Consider the following 22,439-nt stretch of genomic DNA (forward strand, 5'->3'; position numbering starts at 1 on the left):
TACAAATAAAATTTTATATTATGCACTGGTGTTAGTGCCCTAGTACATATATATAAGAATGTAAAAATATTACCACCTTAAGTGTTCTGCCGTCTACCACCACATTATTGACACACTGTATGGCTCTGAGAGCATCTTCTGACCGGATATAGGTTACATATGCACTGGCACTTGGACCCTAGAAAGAAAACACAGCATTATTTTCTTTCCTTCCCCCTGACAGATCTGAACATTAAGTTGTTTTTTTAGCAGCTCACTTGATAAACTCTTATATTCACAGCCACATATTTTTAACAGGAAAACTGACAAAAACGGTAGAATTAATAAAAATTTACATGTGATGCATAAAGAATGGGGAAAAGAAGAAGTGCATCAAAGTGTTGCTTGAAAGTTCTAAAAGTACTTAATCGGAAGTATTTTATCCCTGAAATGCAGATAAGTGAGTAAATGCCACATTGCTGCTGCTTTGAAGTTTCTCACCCCATCTTCAGTTTTTAATTTTTCTACATTGCATCTAACTTTGAGAGTCTGGTTGGACAATGCTTCAGTAACTTAACAGTAATTTGATTTTTGCAGTGCCGTATTTTTTTTCTTTTTGCTTCTTTAACCTATTGCTTAATCAGAAATAGGGAGCCCCAGATTCAGTCTGCACGCATGTATTTTCTCTAAAGGAATAAAAAAAAAATCACAAGGGCCTCTGACTTACTTGTGAGCCTGCGTATGATGTGCTGTTATTAATGACAACTTTATGAATTTTACCAAACTTCCCAAAATATTCTGGTCGTTTCAAAACCTACAAGAAAAGAAAGTTAAAGAGGTATACTGGAAAGTTAATTCATACTAAGCTGTACTTATTCTTCTGTGTAACTGTTCAACTAAAGCCTTTAAATAATAAAACACAGTTCTTTTCTACAAAGAGGAGGAGAGCATAGAGATGTAGATTTGTTTTCCAACGTAAAACATGGGTCACTTGCAATACAGAGTACATTGTCACTGCAGTAAAGAACTTAAATGAGGGATATTTCACATTTTACATTGTATTTTTAAAATTTCTTTCAGTACTCAGATTACCCAACCCTACCCTGGCAAGATACAGCCCATTCAGCGTGAAATATTCCTGTATGTATCTGTTTTATAATTTGAGACAAAATAAAAAACACATTAATTCCAACTTTAAATAAATAACCATCTTAAACTTGCATTCAGATAGAACTGCTAGGAACAAGATGCTGAATCCTGACTCGCTTGTCCGACTCCAAAGAGAGAGAGAATAAACCAATTAGCTCAAGATAGCCTGAAGTTTTCAGAAGACCAGACTAAGAACAGGAAGATAATATATGGCAATTCAGAGGGGAAAGAAAAAACATTTCGGAATCAACATCATACTGAATCACATCCCTGAAGAAAAAAAAAAATATTCCTGTCTTGCCTTTCCCTGCATTAGTTGATAATAATACACCATTTAGGGATCCTGCGCAAAGCAGGAACATCTCTAGCATATTAAGCAACTCTGTTGAATAACAGTTACCTGCGTGCCAATGGAATTAGCAATGTATCTGACACATTTGGTAGCAAAAGCCTTTCTTTTTCTATCCCCATGACGGAAGGAGGTGCAGAAGTACTGACTACTCAGACTGAAGCTAGATAAGCTAAAGCTATTTTTAGTTCTCAACAATAACCTGAGAGGTTAAAAAGGAATGTTTGTTTCCTGAGTTCTGTCTTCATATTAACACTGGATAGTACAGTTAAACTGTGCTGATCCGAGAACTTCACCTAACCACCTCCTGTCTCTTCTCAAGGGAGCGTCAATGTCTTCATTTGGAACGTTCTGTAGAACTACAGGGCATGTTGTATAGACAGACAGTCACTCACTGGTCTCTTCTGACTGCTCTTCACTTGATCTACACCCTCTTCAAAGATCCTACATCCACCCTCAGGCATCATTCCAGAGGAGACTGACAGTCCTCAGTAAAGCTGAAGAGTTTCCTCAAGTGTCTTGCAGTTATACTCCTTACAAGATATGGCAGCATGGCCTTCACAATTTTCACAAGAATATACATATCAACAGAAGTGGATCCACCTGTACTCCTTTATGATCCACAGATCTATTTCCAGAAACCACAAATAGCAGCCACTCTCCCCTTTCATACCATCTTTATTTGTGCACGAGTTTTTGCCTTCTCAAGTAGAAAACTTAACTTGAATATATTGAATACTTTTTTTTCTTTTGAGCCCATCTCTGTCTTTCATGATAGGTTTCTTGGAAATCAAGTCATCTTGCTGCTATATGCAATATTCAGTAAGTACACATTATCTTCAGGTATGTCAGTGAGAATACTGCTACCACCAAACCTAGTACAACACCTCTACCCCCTTACTACACCAATAAACCCACTTCTAATTACTTCAAGTATTCAGTGTGGAATTATCTAAGGTTTAAAAAAAAAAAACAAACCACCTGTGAATATTATTATTTCTTTTACTCACAAACCCTCTATCTGGTCAAAGAAACTGAATACATTTTTTGGTAATAAATAGCACCAAGCCAGTGCTGACAGTTGCTAACATGTGTTGCTATATTCTTGTTACATGCCAGATCAGTTTAACTTTGATTTTTCTCTTCCCATAATCATCCCCTTTTTTCCCCCCTCCACTAAAAGCTGCTTTTTACATTTGTTCTTTCCCAGTCTATCAAAATGCAGCCCATACTCTGTAACTCCTCAGAAAGAGACACTTCTATTTGAGATTTCCCCAGACAGTTTAGTCCCATCAGGTGAACCTCACTTGGCACATCAGTTTTTAAGACATTTACCTTATCCTGTAGTACATTCCCTCCATATTCTAATTCAAGGTAGTTTTACTCATTAGCACTAATTTCACCTGCAGCTGACTGATGATGGAAGTAAATAAAACATTTTAGACACAGTCAGTTTTCTCAAATGAAAAGCTTCTTTTTGATGATGCAGAATAGCAAGCCAACTCTTTCCTGGGTCTTCCTCTTACTAATTTTTTCCCCCCCTCAGCCTCATGCTCCTTCCTAGTTACACTTCAAGCGTTGGCTTTTTCCTTCTGTCCCTACAGGTTTGTGCTACACTTTATATTTGTTCCTTATAATCCAATCCCATTTTAGAACTGGTGGCAGATGACAGCTGTATAGTGCCAGCAGATCCAGCCTAGGAAAACGAGTACCTAAAAAAATCCTTAAGCTTATTTTTAACTTAACAAGACATTTTTAAACAAATACAAAGAGCAATTTCCTTCACAAAAAACCAGAGCATCCGTACTCCCAAAAGCAAAGACATAAACACTTATTGAGGTTATTTTGGAGACAGACAAGGGTAGGCACAGGAATATATCAGCAGTTCCCTGACAATAAGTTAAGTGCAAGATCTGCAAGTGTGAACAGCTCACCTCTGGATCTGCTAGGCGCTGAGATAGTCCTACCACGAAGACAAGATTCTTCTGTACAACCCGTACACTGGCCAAATGTTTGCGATTCTCTGATATCTTCTGTTTCCTCTCATTTTGTTTCTGTTTCTTTTCATTTTTTATCCTTTGCAGCTCTTCCTGGGAGAGTGGTTTGTACACTGCTGGATCTTCTGGATATGGCTAAATATAACAAATACCATTAAAACCAACCCATAAAAGAAACAAAAGCATTTGAAAACCATTAATACCAGTGTTTTAATGCACAAATTTGTTTCTTCTTTTATACTGTTCTGATTGTTATGTCCAGCCACATTATAGAAGTAGCATATTCAATCCTTTGGGAAAGGTGAACATCTCACATATTTTCATGTAATTCTCCTATTTATAGATATAACCCTGATTTAGGCAATAGCCACTTTCTAACCCAGCTGCCTAGTCAGTCTGGTAACACTACAAGCAGCTGCAACATGACTGCCAACACATCCTGTTAAGATTTCTCTAACAGCATAGTAAGCAGGGTGAATGCATGCCCTGCATATTCACTTTATATTTAGTTGTCTGATGCAGATTCGGATACTTAAGTGTATTAACAAAGTAAAGACTACAGGATAAGAAATCAAAATACAAATGTAATTTCAGTGGCCCACCAAGTTCAAGACAGTAACACCATTACACAACTCAATCTTTACATGGTTAACTTCTACTGAAGAGACAGATTTTAATACAGTTACAGTATACTGATTTAACAGTATTCTTGCCACGCTTGTCTACCAGTTTGAAACTTAGGCTTTGTCTTCCCTAGCCAAGGGTGCATTTTTAACCTCAAGATTATCACCAACAGATAACTCCTCAAACACAGTCATAACACTGTAGATTTCAACCTCAAAAGTACCTAGCAGAAGTACAAGTGTCCTCAAAGTTACTTAGAAAGATTGCCATAAAGGCACTATTTTAGCCTGGTCTTGTAGACTACAGTGCACTGTCTTTTGCCCCAGACTACTGCTCAAAGCAGTCCCGTACTCCTTACCTGTCCCCACTTTTGTCAGACTGAAAAGTTAAAATTTCACACTTTATATACAAAGCAATGCTAAGCACAGATGTAAGTATATAAAAATTTATCTCAAACAAAAAGAAGTGTTTCTCAACACTGAGATGAAGTAAAAAATGAGAAGATTACAGGAGATGTGCATTAAAGTAAAGTCTTAAAATAAAGAAGTTCAGCTCACCAATACCTTGATCTTAATTCTTTGTTTGTACTACCATAACCAAAGGTTTCAGTGTGGAAGCCCAACAAAAATTAGTTTGACTTCTTCCAGACTGTCCTCTATTAACGGTAGAATACAAAACTAGTTGTCATACTAAATTACCTGAGAAAAATCTATAGCAGCAGATGAAAAAAAAGGCTTAGGTTAAAAACGTATATTCATCATACTTGCATGATGCTACTGAAAGAGCCACCAAGTGCTCAGACCTGACAGCCTTCTGAGTACATGCCCAAACAAAACAATATCCCTTTTACAGTTCAAAGAGTTTAAAGCTCAGCATCATTACTCTATATTTGAGACCCTTCTGAAAATATGCTGCAGTCGACTTCAGCAGATGGGCATCTCATGGTTAAACACCAAGTCCTCTGGAACATGTTTTCAGTATCACAAAGAAATTTTAACTTGTAAGATAGTTGTGTAACTTGGGTTACTGCTAAAGTTAGTCCTTAACATGAAAATAGAGTAAGAACTCATATTACCCTTGAAGAACAGTTAAAACCGCACCATTTCTTAAGAAGTTATGTTATTCACAAGTAACACTGAATACCTTATACAAATTTCACAATGTACTTGAACAGCAATGACCTCTTAGTAAGGTCATTTGAGATTCGCTATAGCCAATGATTATCTTGAGTTAACACATGTACACATGAGGACTTCAGAGATGCAGAATAATTCTGCAGGGCATTTCACTTATTTAGAGAGTCTCTCAAAGTCTGTGTTAGTGAATCATGTAGAATAAAGAATAGATATTGTTTGTTTTAGAGGAGAGAAAGACTGCTGAGCAAAGGAAGAGTTAATTCAGTTATCATAGTCAAGCTGAGTTCAGGTAGGAATGGGAAGAAGACAAGTGCACCAGTATAAGGTAGATCTAGTTCCAAAAATAAAATGGCTTGCCCTACAGCAAGTGATGTGGTATCATACCCACAATCCATCCTTTCACTAATTCCTTCTCCACATCCCATACTACGCAAGGCCAAGGCTCGCAAGCATGCTGCTCTCTGGTACTGAGCAAGAAATGTATTCATAGCTTTCAGTAGGTTCAGTAAGGCTCCTGAAGGTCCAAGAAACCTACAGTAATCCGTGCCAAAGTTCATCAGCTTCTTTCTTCCCAAGTATAGCCACACTCAGAGAAGCATGTCAGACAGTATGTTCCTTCTCTGTACAGCTATTTGCTACCAGAGGTCCTGAACATTAGTCAGGAAACATTCTGGGTAACTCAAGCATAACCCTGAGCAGAATGTTTACTTGTCCATAGTAAAACTAGTAGTTTGTATTTGTACAGGAGAGCGCAAGAACTGCTGGGAGGCACACAACTAAACAGCAACTTCAGAATCAGAGAAGAGAAACGTCTTCATCTCAGCAGAATGTATGAGACTACCTGAATTAGGATTTCAATCATTAAGAAGCAGCAGCAGTTGATTTGTCACCATGGATAACAGCACTTGTTTGAGCAATGGAATAATCAAAAATTATGCTAGATACTGTAGAGCTGTACTATATAGGAAACGTATGTTTATCACTCTCATGACATGTTTAATACTTCTAAGGAATACGAGTAGTTGGATATCCTGACTTGCAGGACCTGTAAGTGTATCTGCGTGCACCTCTTGAATCCCAAGAATAAATCAGAAACCCAATCCTAAGAAGTGATAGATGATTTTCCTATCTATCTATATATATATATATATGTGTGTGTGTGTGAGGATGACAGATAAGAGCAATTGCGCATTTAAGGAGGGAGGAAGGCAAGTAAGCACAGTACCAACATTTCAGAAGCTAATTCTAAAAAATAGTAACTATTAGAAATCCTGTTCCTTTCAAATGAGGCCATAAAGTCAGTCTACAAATAGGACAACAAATGATTTCTTCTTCAGAGTGGTTGCTTCCCACAGTGTTGAAGTTCATGAACTCAGATGAATAGTTCAACTACAGACAGAATGCGTGCAGGGAAGGCTGGTGGGACATGTCTTTGAAAGCCAAGCAAGCTGGAATGACTGCTCGTGTATCTTGCAGTACCGTTTCATCTGTTGCTTACTTTCTGTCCAACACTACAAAATAGGGATAGGACCAAAGCTCTCAGGTCTTGCAACAGCTAAAATGGCAATGCTACTGACATGACACACCCCACCTTTTTTTTTTCCCCTTTCTTTTTTTTTTTTTGCTTTCACAAGAAGCATAAGGTATTTGTTTAACCTGCTATCACTGATTCCTTAGTTGGTAGAGGATTTGAGATCCAAGCAAAATGGCTACATCAAGTGTTATCAGCATTTATGTATTTTCAGATGCAAGACATAAAGAGATGTCAACAACGCTGATTCACTGACTAAGTTTAGCTGACAGCCTCCACTTAAGTTATACAAATCCTCTTCAGCAAAACCCATGGAAGCCACCTGAACAAGATGTGCCATTATGGAAAATGACCAGATTTTGTTTAGACTAACTGCAAGTTGCTGGTAGTTCTACAAGAACTTCATAAAAAGTTCAAGTGTCTCTTCTGTAGTCTTGTCTCTTTAATCAGAGATGGCCCTTGATGAATTCTCAGTCTTCCTGACTAAATTTGTCTTGTCATTTACGTTTTGTTTTCTTTCAGACTTTTTTCCCCACATTTTCACAATCGTTGAAAGCTGAGCTGGGATTTATCAAGCACTTCGCTTTTGTCATTCCCAGATGGGTCACATTCCTTCCATACAATGGATGTACCAACATTTCCCAGTTGTTGCCATGCTACCGAATAGGTTCTGAAATGAGAAATACAGAGAAAGTCAATAAGGTTTATGCATAGTATACACCATACTACTTATATCAAGAATAAAACCCAGCAATTTCCTATATATTTCTAAATACCAATTGTTGCACTAAACTACTCAGTTGTGAGATCAAAAGCACCAGATGCAGCAACTGACATTTGGAGACTGTGCATTAAGACTAGGTGTTTCTTTTACAAGGAAGCAGGAGTAGGAGAAACATGAACAAAAATATGCTTAAAATATGTCAGTTTCTTGGTCAGAAAATATAGCGGTTTACAGTTTCTCTTCATCTCTAACACAAGGTGCTAGGAGGAATAAAGCTCGCTAAGTCAAGGAACTGGAGAACAAGGCAAAGCCACATCATAGAAACAGCCGTGTATAAACATATTTGGTGGAAAGGCAAAACAATTAAGAAATGTGAAGGAGTTAGGCTTTTTTATTGTTGGGATTTAAAAATTGCAACAACTGACACTAAGGTCTGAGAACGCTACGCTCTAATAGAGCGACTGAAATAGTACGTATTATTCACATGACAAACAGTACATAGGCCACTGAATTTTAAAAGAAAAGAAAAATCACTGCAAAGACAAAAATCACAAAGATAAAAACCAGAACCAGCAAGTCTGGTGACCTGTAAACCAGCTTTTGGCTACAGAAGTCTCTTTTGAGGACAGCATATTTTCATTCTAATTTGACTAGTTAGCGGCTATTTCACTCACAGTTAAGAAATCAATTGACTGGAAAAAAACAGGAAAGCTTGCTTAGCATCTTACAATCGACTACACCTACAATTCTGAAGGGCATCAGGAACTCAAAGCAGGTCAGTTCTATTTTTTAAGGAAGTACGATTGTTAATGATAGTTAATGAATTAAACAGAAACAATTTCCAAGTCTATTTCAGGAGATTCAAAGTTTAGAAAGCTTTTAATGCGTTAAGAGTAACAAGTTTCCAACCAGCATTCGAGTTAAATTGTTACTTTCACAAATCAAAACAAAGCAAGTATTTGTCTGCTACTAACAGGAGGAAACTTAAGACATAATAATTCAATTGGCTGCAACGATGTGAACATATTCTGCACATGCAAATATTAAGCTATGTAACAGTTCAAGCATATAGAAGTATTTTCTCTTTGGTAGAAAAAGCCGCAAGCTAACATCTTTTCAGTTAGAAGTAAATTAGAGAAGCTTAGGAAAATAATGACATATATGTAATGCATAGTTAGGATCTATCAAATTAATGGCATAGGCGCCACTATCGCATATAGACGAACTATTTTATCACAGATTTTTCCAAAATCTCCAAACTGTTCAACCAAAATCGCCGGATATGGAACTTCTTCATTGCTCCTCTCCACAGACTAGTGATCAAACCACTGGAGAACTCGCGTTGCATTCAATACCATTGGCACAAAGAGCGGTTTTCTATTATGTCATTGTGCATTACATACTCAGCCTTGTTCTAATACATGTTTATTCACAGTCCACTTGGCAGTAAGTATCCTGCACTGGTATACACATTATAAACACGATGTACTTGTTGAAACCATAGTACCTACTATAAACTTTCCTGCAAAAACGTTGTTGCTTTGCCATTTTCTATGCTTCAGCATTTTAAATCGTCATAACCAATACACACCATAGTACTTACAAATTAGAAAACTGCTCAGATCTTTTCCCCAGAAACCTTACTACACACAGATAGGAACTATTTAGACACGTTGTACACAAAAACACATACCTGGTTCAGAAGGTCCAGTACACTTCAAAAGGTGGCTTCTTCAGACTTATTTGATGCTGCTATCAACTGTAGCTTGAAATGATTTATTCCCAAGATCCTGATGAGGTCTCTGCACCACAATGTCTTTGTCTATGCCACAAAAGGAATGTGTTCCTCAGCCTCCTCCATGGAAATCTCCTACAATCCAGCGACATAGCTGCAAATCTACTCAAGAAAACTTTGTTGTCCATGGATGAAGAAAGTATCAAGAACATAATCCTCATACATTGTGAAAGAAAATGTCTCCTTCCTCTCCTGGAATGGTCAGCGTGCTCCATTCTGATTGTAGTACTCATTCTAGCTTTACTCCCAAAACTGTTTTTCTGAGCAAACTGTATCCAATTCAGCGAAGTATTTGCGCATCCAATCATACACCAGATTATTCCATATTAAGTTGTTCAGCTGTGGCAGTATCCATATTTCATAGAGTTCAGATACCCAGAGGCAGTGGATAGCACTTTGCTTCTGTGATTTTTCAGATATATTCCACAAACTTCCAATAATGAATAGGCAGAGATGAATCAAATAATTGTTGTCAAAAAGCAGTGTAATAAATCCAGGTAAACGAAGCGACTTAGACAAGGAAATTCCATAAATCTCATGTTGTACCAGAAGAGTGGAAATTTGCTTGTACTATAAAAATTACTATACAGCATGCATCATCTATGGCAGGTATCAACATGGAGACTGATTTGGTTGATGACAGGTGGATCTTCCTTGTAGAACATACAGCTCAAATATCACAGCAAATTTGCACAATTTGTTAACTAACGTATGTTGCTGTGGGATAGCCTTCAGGCTTGCAGAGGCGTCCAAACACAGGTTAGCAGCAATAGCTCTAGTGTAGCCAAAGCCCGAAAGAGCAGCAAGAAAATGACTAGAAGTGCTTATAGAAAGCCATAGCAGTTGAATAAAGATAGTGAGACCAAGTAAGATTACTTGGGGTCTGAAAGGGGAGCTCTAATATGAGACAGGAAGCCAACAAAGGCATAAACTGAGGATAGGATCATGATTAAACAGCAGGAGAAAGACGGGACATAAGTAGTTGTGATTACAAGAAGAGGAAGGCCAGGCAAGAAAGTTACAATCAAGGGAATTCATTAGAGTTAAAGAGAAGAAGAAATTGAGAAAGAATTTTATTAAACACTGAAAATAAGGAAATAACAAGGTTAAGCAAAACACTATAAGGAGGAGGAAAATAATTCAAACAAAAAAGCACGCAATTTAGTGAAGCTGAAGTTTATAGTTGTGGCCAACCAAAGTATCAGCGAGACGTCAATGAAGAGACAGGGATAAACTGTGACTGTCAAAGTACTACCTTTAAGCATTTGGCAACAAGATCTGAATACTAGACAAATAGACTTAGCCTAGATTTTGAAATGCTTTAAAATTTAACACCGTTGGACGTTATTTTCCAAGGGGTTTACATGTTTACTGTCCAGAAAAATACAGATTAAAGGCTCCAGTGCCACAAACAAAACAAGCAGGTGCTTTATAAGCTCGCCTCAGACAGCACTGCCAGTTTAGCTGAACCTTGGACCTCAGCAAACCCCTGATCCGGGAATCCGCACTGTCTTTCCTGAAAAGACTTTGTCAATGCATGAGCAACCCGACTCAAAGGATTTTTTTTTGGCAGCTCTCCCAGCGTCAGCATGCCTTGGTTCTGATCCACAGCTTCCCCTATTAATCCAGTTCTGAATTTAACAAACCAAGACAAGCCATAGCACAACAGCTTTGACGCTTATGCAGATAGAATCTGAAAGATCCAACACCTCACCCTTGATCTAGGCCATGACTAGATGGCTTCCCCGAAGGAAAAGGATGTCTTTGGTACCAACACAATGCAAGAGCCTTGTGATATGTGCAAGACAAGCTGCTCTTCCACGATATTTACCTTTCTGCAAGCAGGACAAAGTCCATTCTCATCAGTACGGATACGATGCCAACAGAAACGACAGATTTGGTAGCCACAGGTGCAAGGGAAGAAGTTGATGTCATCAATTTCCAGAGGCTCCATGCAAAGGGGACATTCCACAGGGTCTTCCTTAGCATCAGGGCTGCGAGACATCTTTATATGTTCGCAGAGCAGCAAAAGTTTATAATAACTTAATAGACCGAAAAGGTCAGCACTTGAAGGTCTGCAAGAAAATGACAAAAAATGGTGATTAGTATACTTTTGACAATCTTTCTTTTGCACCTCTTAGTATTTCATTTCTTCACTGCTTTCTTTCTCCCCACACAAATTAGCTACTAACAAGTTATCCCCTAATAAACTTGAGTGTCTCTTCGTACTCACAAGTCACACAAGTAATATGGAAGACGGTACTGGTGATGTACCTCCCTGCCTGGAGAGGCAAACGCTTCTTTGGCAGTTCACTAGCCTATTGGGTTTCAAACTGTACAGTTGCAAAGCAATGCTTAAGAGCGTACACCATACTTTGCTTCTGAATTCCACTAGCTCCTTTAACTATTGCTTTCTTGGAATCTACAAATTTAAAGTCAAAACCTTTAATGCAGGACTTCATGTTTAAGATTAATTTATTCCTTTGCTCAGAGACTTGGAACAATCAGAGATGTGGAAGAACATTTAGGTCATCCATTCAGACTTTTCAGTCGGGTTGCAGAATTATCAAACAAAAACAAGGAAAGCTTCTTACTCAGGAGGATTTGTTTCTCTGTCCATCTCATTTTTTGATCCAAAGATCGATCTCAGAGATCAGCCTTAGGACTACAGTATTTGCCGAGATTAATCAGGTACACTGCTTTCTACATGGGTCAGAGAACTCTCATGAAGTCATTTATACTTTCCATCAGCATCTAATTCACACCAAAGCCCAAGTATATGCATGTGGTCAAAAAAACCCAAGTTTTAACTTAGAGCGCAGGCACAATAAAGTATTTCTGGCTCAGAATCGTGAAGAGAACCGAAATTCGGGTCACCATTTTCTTAACTCATTTCTTGAACTCAGTCATTTATTTCTATACTGTCAGTTTACGAATGCAGCACAAGAATGTTACTCTCAGACTCAAAACAAGGCACACACAACCGTCACTGGCATATTCAATCAGCTTGAGGGTGGGCTTTTTCCCCCCTTTCTGTTTTTATTTAAAGTAACACTCTGGATATTTGAAGTTGTACCTAATCTCAGCAAGCTGTCTCAAATCTGCTGCATGAGACATGCATGTAGATGGGACAGAATTAAAGGGCAACAGCAGAATTTTTAAGTGAACCTTTTGGAGAAAAACAAAACAAAACAAAACCACACCAAAACAAAAAAACATTAGAAACCCACTGAGAAGCAGTGAAAAAGATGTGATCAGAACTGATAGTTGGATGGTTGTCCTACCTGTAATGAAATACACTACTTCTTTACAAATAAGGGAGCTCAAAAGTTTTTTTAAAAAAACCCTATAATTCCTTTTACAATTACACCTTTCCCAAAACATCGGTCATGCAATTATAATTTAACCACACACACACAATCTGGAGTTCCCTCTACTTTCCCAGAGTGTTTTCTGTTCCATTTCTAACCAAAAACTACCAAATCATGTACTATCCAATCTTTCTCTGGGCTTTTAGGAACAAGTTCACAAACAAATTCTCACATCCACCTACTTGAAGAGTGACATTTACTCCTGTCCTTAGAAGTAAGACGACTGCATGTTTTGAGATCAAACCATTGCTCACAGATTTCTGTACATTGTAGCGTTAGCCTTGCATATCTTTGGTTTGATAGTTCAATAACCACAAAAAAAATCAGTCCCGTTTATGATCTTCCACACTCAAAATCATACTTCCTTGAATAAAGTCTATCTTGTAAAGCTCAACAGGTTCCAGCTCAAGTTGGGACCTCCCGCCTTACAGGGACAGGATACGTTTAGCATCAGTCCACAGTACTTGTCCCTGTCCTGCACATCTCTTCAGGGACAGAAATTCCTCTGCAAGCAGCCAGAAGAGAATCCTAAAGAGGCACGGCATACACGCACACAACTAAAGCACCATCCAAATACGCAGCAGAGAGTATATAGCTTTGTACAGGAACCATCGCATTGTAGTTGTCTTAATCCATGTTCACCGGCTCATACCAGAAGCCTAGACTATCTGCAATTTTGACTAGTTTGGTAGGGAGTATAGCCTCTAGGAACGAAATGCAGTTCTAGTAAACATCTACCACTGCCTGAGAGATAAAAGCTTCCACTGGATGCTCACATAAAAGTAAGGATGAGAGAACAGAATTTAGATGCGGTAAGCATAATTTCTCTATACCGCATGCACTAGCAGCACCACTGTCCTCTTTCTGACCTTCACAATGATTAAAATCAAAAAGTTAAACTCCTACAATAATACAGCAGCTTTTACTTCATTGTCTATGCTTTCATTAGTGCTACATTTACAACCTTTTTGACAGGCTGAAAACCAGGTTCTGGGACCTTACCAGTGTTTTCTACAGAGAACACTAGCAGAATCTGACCTGAAGGAAGGAAAGGATTAGTTTGTTTGGGAGCTTTGTCTTGTTTTTAATAACGCATTCCCACTGGCTGAAGAGTGGGAGGGACTGTTAAAAGGCCACAGCACATTATTTAATTGCTTATTATGCAGATAACACACATTTCTACAGCAATGCTTACACTTCCTGTAAACTTTTCACACTTGTACAGCAGCAAAACCACTAAAATATGAAAGTGACTTTAAACCAAAGCGCGGGCTAAACTGGACGGATTTTGTTCAGTTTAGATTTGGATTTGACTTTGTCACAGATCTCCAAACAACAGGTCAGTAAGCAGATAGTGTATTCCCTTCCACTGTGTACTCATTCCACCACAGGCTCAGCAGCTTTGAGCCTACTGAAACACGTCCAAATAAAGCTATACCAGTACTAGCAAAGCTGTAGTTAAAAGCGCAATCTGGAAGAAGCTTCAGCCACCACAGTAAAACCACTGAATTAAAAAGTTACTATTTGGAATCTCCGCAAAGAAATGTCATCAGTTCGTGTGAAAAAAGCATGACATATTAGCTAGTGCCTCTGGGATATGCAGACAAGGTCTAACGAAACTGCAACATGATTAACATTTATGAGCTGTTTAAGTTAACACTAAAGAGTTCAGCAGCTGCTAGCAATAATGCCAATAGCTTGCTTCAGTCAGCAAGTGGCCCATTACTTTACAACAAGGAGTAAAGAGCAGCTGTGTGCCATGTTTCTTGGAACTAAGTAAGAGGCAATATTTATTTACTTGGGAAAAAAAACATTCAAGCATCCCATTTAGAGATTCTCCACTGAAGTGTGTCTCCAGTTCAGGAGGGCTTATATACCAGGATCTGCGTCCCAACTCTGCACCAGAACAATGCTTTTTTTTTAAACCAGAATAACATGCATAGTAAGGCACCATTAATGCATTGTTCATATAGGGCTACCAAGAAATACGAAGTAAGTAGTCAGCTCTAAGGCTATTCCAAGCAATTCAAGATTAACATCACAGGAAAAGTAACGCAGCTATGGCAAAAAACAAAAGGCAGTATTACATGCTGTGTTTAATCGAGAGTATTTGGTCTTTGGGATCAAGTTCAAAGAGACTAAATTAATAGCATCTCAGGAGAAGAAAAGGAGGAAGGTTGTATCACGTGTGTACACGTGCACAGACAGCTAGAATTTGTCCATACACTTCCCAAAACGCCGACAACTGCAGTCAAACAGGGCTCCGACAGATCCACATCCTGTTTACAGGAGACTCTGCCAAAACATTCATGTGCACAGGGATGGAGTGGAGGTGGACAACATCCAGCAGCATCTTTTAGATTTAATGGATTTGTAATAGGTAATAATCAAAATACAGAAATAGACAGTTGTGTGTCTTATCCCTTCCACCATACAATAAATAAGTTCCTTTTTTTTCCAAACATAGGCAAAATGAAAAAAAAAGATACTTTTTCATTAACTTTTAAAAGTGCTTACTTAGTGGATTGAACAGCTGTGCCTAATCAGCTTCACTGTACAATTGTTTCTCTTGATGAAATCCTCCAAATTTTGCAGTCAGGAAAAAAAAGAAAAAAAAGAGATCCTCCTATTTGAAGGTACTCACCTAAACACAATTTTACTTCTAATATAGCTAGTGATTTCAGTCCATTTAGGATGCAGACTTTGCCATTGCCCTTCCCTTTTTCACTTCAGGTGAGCAAGTTTAGCTTCCAGCAGTTTATCTTCCCTATTTAATTTTAAAAGGGGTCATAAAAAAAGGGGAAAAACAACTACTTTGTTATCCACTCTTTTTCCTCAAGTGCACGAATTTGAGATTTGATGCACACTGCCCCTCATCTCCCCGTAGCAGACACCAGAACATCTCCACTTGCTAGTAAATGTGTCCCTTAAACTTTAAGTCCTCCCCCAGGGAGGGCAGCCAGCTCCAGGGGACACAGACACATTCACCCCCTCACACAATGGGCTGAATCCAGCCTTGCTACTTGCTTTAAAACACTAAAAGCGTTGCAGCCAAAAGTTGTCAAAATCTAGTCATGAAAAACCCAACTAAAGGACTCGCATCCCAGAAAATATCTGGAGACTTCGGGCCTCCTGAAGGTAAAAAAATCCAGACATGTGTTAGCTAATGTTTCACTTAAAGTTCAAACATACCTGACACTTGAAGTGAAACAGGTCGGAGTGTATGCACCGAACCTTTAGTAAGGGCTCATTAAACTTACGCAAACAGAAACTCATACTTTTTTTTTCATGGCCTTGTATCTTTTGAAACTCATCAGCCCTGAGAAGTCTCAAAAATGTGCTGTGGATGCTGCCTGCATAATGCCACAGGGAAGGCAGCCCCCCGAAACCTCCATTCCCACCCTGCCAAAGGATCAGTTCCCTTTCTGCTCTTCACTCTGCGGTGGTCCCACGTACAAGCTGGGGGCAGAAAGGTGAGCAGACTACAAGCAACAGCTGTAATAGGTTACCCCTTCCTTGAATGAGGGGAGCAGCAGCAGTTGTACCAGCGCTGCGCTCTCCTCTCGGCTGGCACAGGGGCACAGTGGCCCAAGGCCCATGCTCAGACCACCTCCTCCTGACAGTGGCTGCTGAAAGGAAACCAACCTTCAACTCCTTGGGCCTCCAAACCTAAGAAAGGCTGTCACTTCATTACATTACAGTGACCGCTGGAAGGGTTACATCAAAACCTTTCATGGGCAGGCTGCAGAGAAAAGCCCATTTTTACTTTAAGCACACAGAACTGAGTCGCTGAGGGCCCCACAGGGAACCCACATGGGAGGAAGTTCACATATGCATGTCCCAAATCATGAACGGATGGTCTAATCATTAGAACATCTATCTAGACTTGTGTCTTAATTCAGTCATCCACACAATTCAGGAAAGATCTGGGGAACTTCCCCAGGCCATCTCTTTGACATGGCTACCCTCTACTTGCCTGCCATTTTATGCAGTACTACACAAGGAGAGTGATCGCTTTCTCCCGCTAGTCCTTCACTCACATAAAAACATAGTGATATTTTACAATCACCTGATTAACAACACTGATATAGGAGACAGCAGGAGTGCTGAAAACTGGCTACACTTTTCTAAGTTTTATGGTGCTGTTACTGAGAACAAAGACACCTCAGTGGCAAGCAAGCAGGCTCTTGAATTCATCCAAGTTAATTTTCATTTGAGACAGAGGGAAAGTTCACTTCCTACTTCTTTTTCCTGACTGTGCTGAACATTTAAAGCAAACTGTACTACTAATTGCAAAATCATGCCCAGTGATTGCACAGTCCATTTTCTCTCATGTCTTCTCTCTGGAATAATGTTTATTATTCATGCTGTGGTCTGCAGGAACACTTTGATCATGGTACAAGCAACACGTAAGGAAAGTAAGGGATAGACAAAGTCCTCTATGTTTTGAAATTATGAGCAGGAATCAGGTAGCCATCTCAGTATTTCTGAACACAGCGTTACACTCACTAGGATTATCCCCAAGTTATTTAGCTCAAAGAGGTCAAAACTGAAAGCTCTAGAGCCTCCTCTGCTTTAAGTCTCCCTGCAGGTACTCAAGGAGCTCTGTTGTGGTTTCAGACTTTGAACTCTGCCAGTGTAAGCGGTTGTACTGTGACTTGAACCAATATAGAGATCATGTATGCAGAGAACATGTATGACCATGACACTCATCTCTCCACCCAAATCACACTACACGTCACCTGGGAGAAGGGAGAAACCTGGCACAAGGCTGTCCTCGGCAAGGGGGGTTGGACCATGCTAATTCAGCAAACATAAAAGGGAAAATAAGTGCCCCTGGGGGGGGGGAACAAAGAAGAAACAAAAGACGACAACTGTGCCTGGGAAGATTCTTCCCAAGAAAGAAGACTGCACCTGGGAAGATTTTTCCAAGAAACAAGATTATGCCTGGGAAGATTCCCTTTAAGAGATGCTGGAACCAGGACCGGTGATCTCTCTCTCTCTCTTTTTCTCTGTCTTTTCACTTTTCTGTCCCTTGGTTTCTCTTTTCTCTTAGAGTGGTTAAGTAACAGTTAGAGTTGTTAAGTAATGACCTTAAGTACTGCTTGCCATAAGTTATCCTATACCTGTTGTTAAGTAACACAATGCATACCTCACCATTTGCCATAATTTGTTACATACCTAACCAATTATCGTGGACTTGCTAAGACCTATACTAACCATTTCGGAAAGCTAATAAATGTTTCTATAGGGACCTTGAGATTTATCTCACCTTAGTCTGCGCCGTTGGGAATTTACGAATCTGAAGTCACTTACCCCCACTCTTTCCTGAGAGTGGGATGTGACACACCTGCTAAATTAAAAGGGAAATACTCATTCTTCATAAACACAGTGTGAGCACAAACCATTTCAAGACAGTTATGTGGAAAAAAAAAAAAAAGGAGTTATGTATGACAAAAATGCTTTTCTGTCATTTAAATTGAGCCAAGAATTGGTCACTGTAGGCTTACTATTACAGGACTCAGATTTTATGCATAAAGGGCTAAATACTATAAGTAACACATGAATGCCACGTAAGAGATTTAGTCAAATTACCTTCTGACAAATCATGAACAGAATCAAGGTATTACATTTTATTTAGAAAGAAAATAGGCCAAATAATATTCTGACAAATTCATCCACAAGCACACAATTATCCAAGACGACGACACTATCCTAGCATCTAGGTCAACTCATTCAACGAAATTAAAAGCATAATATTGCTCTGTAATTGTCTAAATTAGTTTCCCGCATTCATTCACATTAGAACTTGAATGCCAGTATTCCTTATTCTTTCTTTCTGCATGTCCCCATTTCATTTTTGTACATACAGCACCACTATATATAGACACGATATGCTGAAACCACTTGAATAACGAATTAGAAGTGGGCTATACAATTATTATTTCAAATATTTTAAAAGCCTATGTCACAGACTGTGGCCATCTAATATTGGTATGCATATTCCAGCATGATTATTTCCAGCTCCTCAGGACACAAGCAGGAGATGCTCAAGCAACAGGTAAAACAAAATAGCCGCACCTATACATATTTGTATACAGCAAATTATGTATCACAGATTGTTGTCAAAGAATGTTACAGAGATCACAAACATATCATGCAAAAAAAAAATCTGTCAAAAAATAGATCCATCAGCTCCTATTAAACATGAAATATGTTCCATCTGAACTACTCCCATTTCCCTAAATCTCTCATTACTGGGAAAAAGGGTGCTACTCCGTTTCTTGTACTTTTTCTTCAGAGTTTCTGCTACCAGTCACTGTCAGAATGAGGATCTAGATAGATCAGCTTGCCAATCATGCAGCAACCACAGGCAGCTATTAAACAGGCTGTTTGGGGAATGGAGAGTCTTTATTCTGCTCACGCAGCACCCTAGCACAAAACACTCATTCTGCAGTCGGGGTACCTACACATCAGAGTGCCATAGTTCAATTTTTCCATAACGTCGTGTCCTACTTAGTCTTTAGTAAGGTGATACACACTCACACACACACACTTGTCCTCCTTGAAAACTTGTAAAGCATTACTAGCACTGGAAAACTCCTTTCCACATCCTAGTATATCACTTTTCTCTGTGTTTCAGGACTAGCATATTCATTATATTGTAGAAGACTCGCGTTGTAGCACAGAAGCACTATCAGACAGTTGGAACAGTACATGGGAAAAACATAGTGTTTTGTAAAAGACAGGCGACTTGGAAATTAAAACATTTGTTAATCCATATACATGCAGTAATTTGTGATATGACAACATTTAATTGCAAAGGTAGTCACTAACATAATAAAAAGCATTCAGCAGCAGTGCAGAGCACCCCAGCAAGACTGAGGTTTTTTTGTTATCATAATGGGCTAATGCTGTTCAGCCACTCAAACTCCCTACAGCAAGGCAGAGAGGCCGGGAGAGCAATGGCAGCTCAACCTCACTGACCTGCGCCTCCATCTGTTTCACAGAAGTTTCCAACATCCAGTTTTTCTAGTGCTTTTACCTCTGCAGATCAAAAACTCTAGACACAGACGTTTCACTGGTGCTAATGTGAGTAAATCTGGGGATACTGGCTGGAAGAGCTTTAAGTTTCAACTTACCTTGTGTTACAGCCCCTTCAACTGCAACGGTGCAACTGAAGCAGCTCACTTCACTATGATTTTCTTAACCTTCTGCTGCTTTTTACTCATCATGTTATGAATTAAAATCACAAGTTTTAAGACTAACTGCAATTTAACCTTCCCCTCAGTTTAAATTGATTTTTAAGTTTTCAACTACAAAGTAGACTTTTTTTTCTATTGATAACTACTGTATACATTGACCTACAACTAAACAAAGCTTTTTTTTTTTCCCCCAAACTAACTGAGCAGAAAGGCTGCATTACCTACACTTAAGCTGTTACTGTTTCAGTATGTAATGTGTTCCTCTGATTTTTGAAGGTTTGTTTCTTAATCCAATATCACTAGTGCATTTAATAACTTCTTTTAAAAAAATCTACATGGAGTTTTTAAACTAGCAAAGTGTACAGAAGTCATATCAAACTCTGCTTGTAATGTAAGACAGTATGTTCACAGAACTTGAAACCAATTAACTTATCTAAAAGTAGCAATGTTAACAGTAGGTTATATCCCCAAATCCTTCAAGACTTCAGAACTAGTATAGCACATCCTCATTTTCCTTTCCTGAGGTTAAAAAAAGAAAAAAGCTTTTTCACCTTAAGAGAATTGGTTCCTTCAGTAAAAGTGAACACATCATTGAACTAGTAAATTAAAGTGACATGGCCTGACTGTGCCTATAAGAAAAGTTGGTACTGCAGGTAAACAGATTTCAGTTCTTTAGCTAGTGAACTCCACTAGTATAATTAATGCTAGAACTCAATACGTATTAATCAATGCGTGTTCATTATATATGTTGACTACTAGAGGAAATGCTAATTTAAGTGACAGAGATCACTAAGTAGACAACTTACATTATAACACTTGTCAAACTGATTTTGATGGGGGGGGTTAAGCAAACAAGCTTATTTTAAAGGACGTGATCTACAGACAAATTTAAAACTTAAAAAAATCCAACCAAAAACCACCAAACACACTGCTCAAGTCACCGTATCAATGCTACCCTTTCCCTCTGCTCAGCAGTTCAGGCTGTTCTCCTCCCGTGAAGCAGCTCAGCTCTCCGCCTGTCTCCTAGGCAGCCCTCTCTCAGTCTTCCACTTTTCATCAGTCTCCCCGGTGGCATTCAGCCTATTCACATTTTCCTAGGATGCCTTCATCTAAAAGAAGAGAAAACCAGCACTTGCGCCAGGCTTCCGGCTACTGGAGTTTTTATCAGTCTGTTTCTTTCTGCACTGAAGAAGAGCGGTAAGAACTTGCCATTCTGTAATGAAAACTTCTTGTGTTCGCTTGCATTAGATTGCATACTTAATAATGACCAGTATTCCCAGATCCAATTATAAAGAAAAGCTCAGCTCTGGAGAGCTTCACAGCCTTTAAAGACAGACGACCCAGAAATTCTCACACACACAGAAAAAAAAATCACCCACTTGAGGCTGCAAGACTGTATTTGAATATACCCTGGTTTGCAACATCCTGCCAGCATCCATAATTTTCTGGATAATTTACCAAAAGGACCTATTTTTTATCTGCTGCTTCAGCTGCACTAGTTCACATTCACTTAATATTACAACTGGTCTGATCTGAAAGGATGCCTGAAGAACAAGAACCATACCATCACTAAAGTACAATCTAGCACAGAGCACCATCAATGCAGTATGCTCAAAAAGAAGCATATACAATTTAAAAAAAAAAAAAAAACTTGCATTGAAGGACAGCTCAGCTTTTACATTAAAAAAAACTCTCATTTGCATTTTCATGGTGCAGCACTACAAGAGACCACTGCAGCATCATTAGAAGTTCCAGCCTGCCTGTCCAGATGTACTCAGTAATTACAACAGTGCAAAAAACTTGTAACCAGTTTTCTTATTTCTGGATTTTAATGTTATCCAAATGAAGGAAAGAAAATATTCAGCTAAACCTCCTGCAAACAGATCTCCAGAGTCCTTTATCACCTATTAGATAAATACCTTCTTCTATAGGAAAAAGATTGTGTTACTTGCTCCTGAAAAAGCAGTTACAGAAACTGTATCTTCCACGGAAAGCCTAACTAAGGAAAACACCGTCTGAGCTAAGGTATACTACACATGAAATTTTCTCTTTGGATTTTTGTTGTTGTTAAGTTTTTGTTTTGGTTTGGGGTTTTTTGGATTGTTGTTTGTTTGGTTTTTGTGAGGTTTTTTTGGTTTTTTGTTTGTTTATTTTTGTTGTGTGTGTTTGGGGTTTTTTTGGTTTTTTGTTTTTTGGTTTTTTTTTTTTTTTTTTTTAAGGAAAATGACTGTATTCAAGGATCTCCAGTTGTTAAAAATGCAGCGCTATCTTTTGCTCTTAGAGAAATAGTACCTAGTAGTTAAAACACACACTTCTGAAAGTATTTTGGGAATAATACTAAAAGTTAATGCTGGGGAAGAAGGGGCACCGAAAAAGGGGTTAAAAGTTGATTGCAATAAAGAGATATGTATTCTTATTTGTAGCAACATGCAATATAGAGAGACACACATATTCCTTTAAAGCATTAGAATTCCCAAAATTACTTGTAGAAAACTAGGCATAAAATGGAAGACTGGATGATCACAAGTTGAGGCTTCTTGTCTCTACCTGCTAAGTATCTCAAGAACCTTCCAAATTCC

The 22,439-nt window shown here is 38.7% G+C and overlaps 1 protein-coding gene across 8 annotated transcripts in view; it reads right to left on the bottom strand.

The window, feature by feature from the left end:
* CNOT4 (CCR4-NOT transcription complex subunit 4) overlaps window positions 1–22,439 on the bottom strand; it is an 86,998-nt gene that overhangs the window by 35,558 nt on the left and 29,001 nt on the right. For all 8 annotated transcript variants that reach the window (XM_063322687.1, XM_063322691.1, XM_063322686.1 and 5 more), the window contains exons 2-5: window positions 11,116–11,359; window positions 3,412–3,609; window positions 707–793; window positions 77–178 (exon numbers count right to left, since the gene is read on the bottom strand). In XM_063322687.1, coding sequence (XP_063178757.1) covers window positions 77–178; window positions 707–793; window positions 3,412–3,609; window positions 11,116–11,289 — 561 coding nt within the window. In that variant the 5' untranslated portion in view covers window positions 11,290–11,359. The remainder of the gene's footprint in view (window positions 1–76; window positions 179–706; window positions 794–3,411; window positions 3,610–11,115; window positions 11,360–22,439) is intronic.

Source organism: Chroicocephalus ridibundus, chromosome 1, assembly GCF_963924245.1.
Source record: "Chroicocephalus ridibundus chromosome 1, bChrRid1.1, whole genome shotgun sequence".
Classification (NCBI taxonomy): Eukaryota; Metazoa; Chordata; class Aves; order Charadriiformes; family Laridae; genus Chroicocephalus; species Chroicocephalus ridibundus.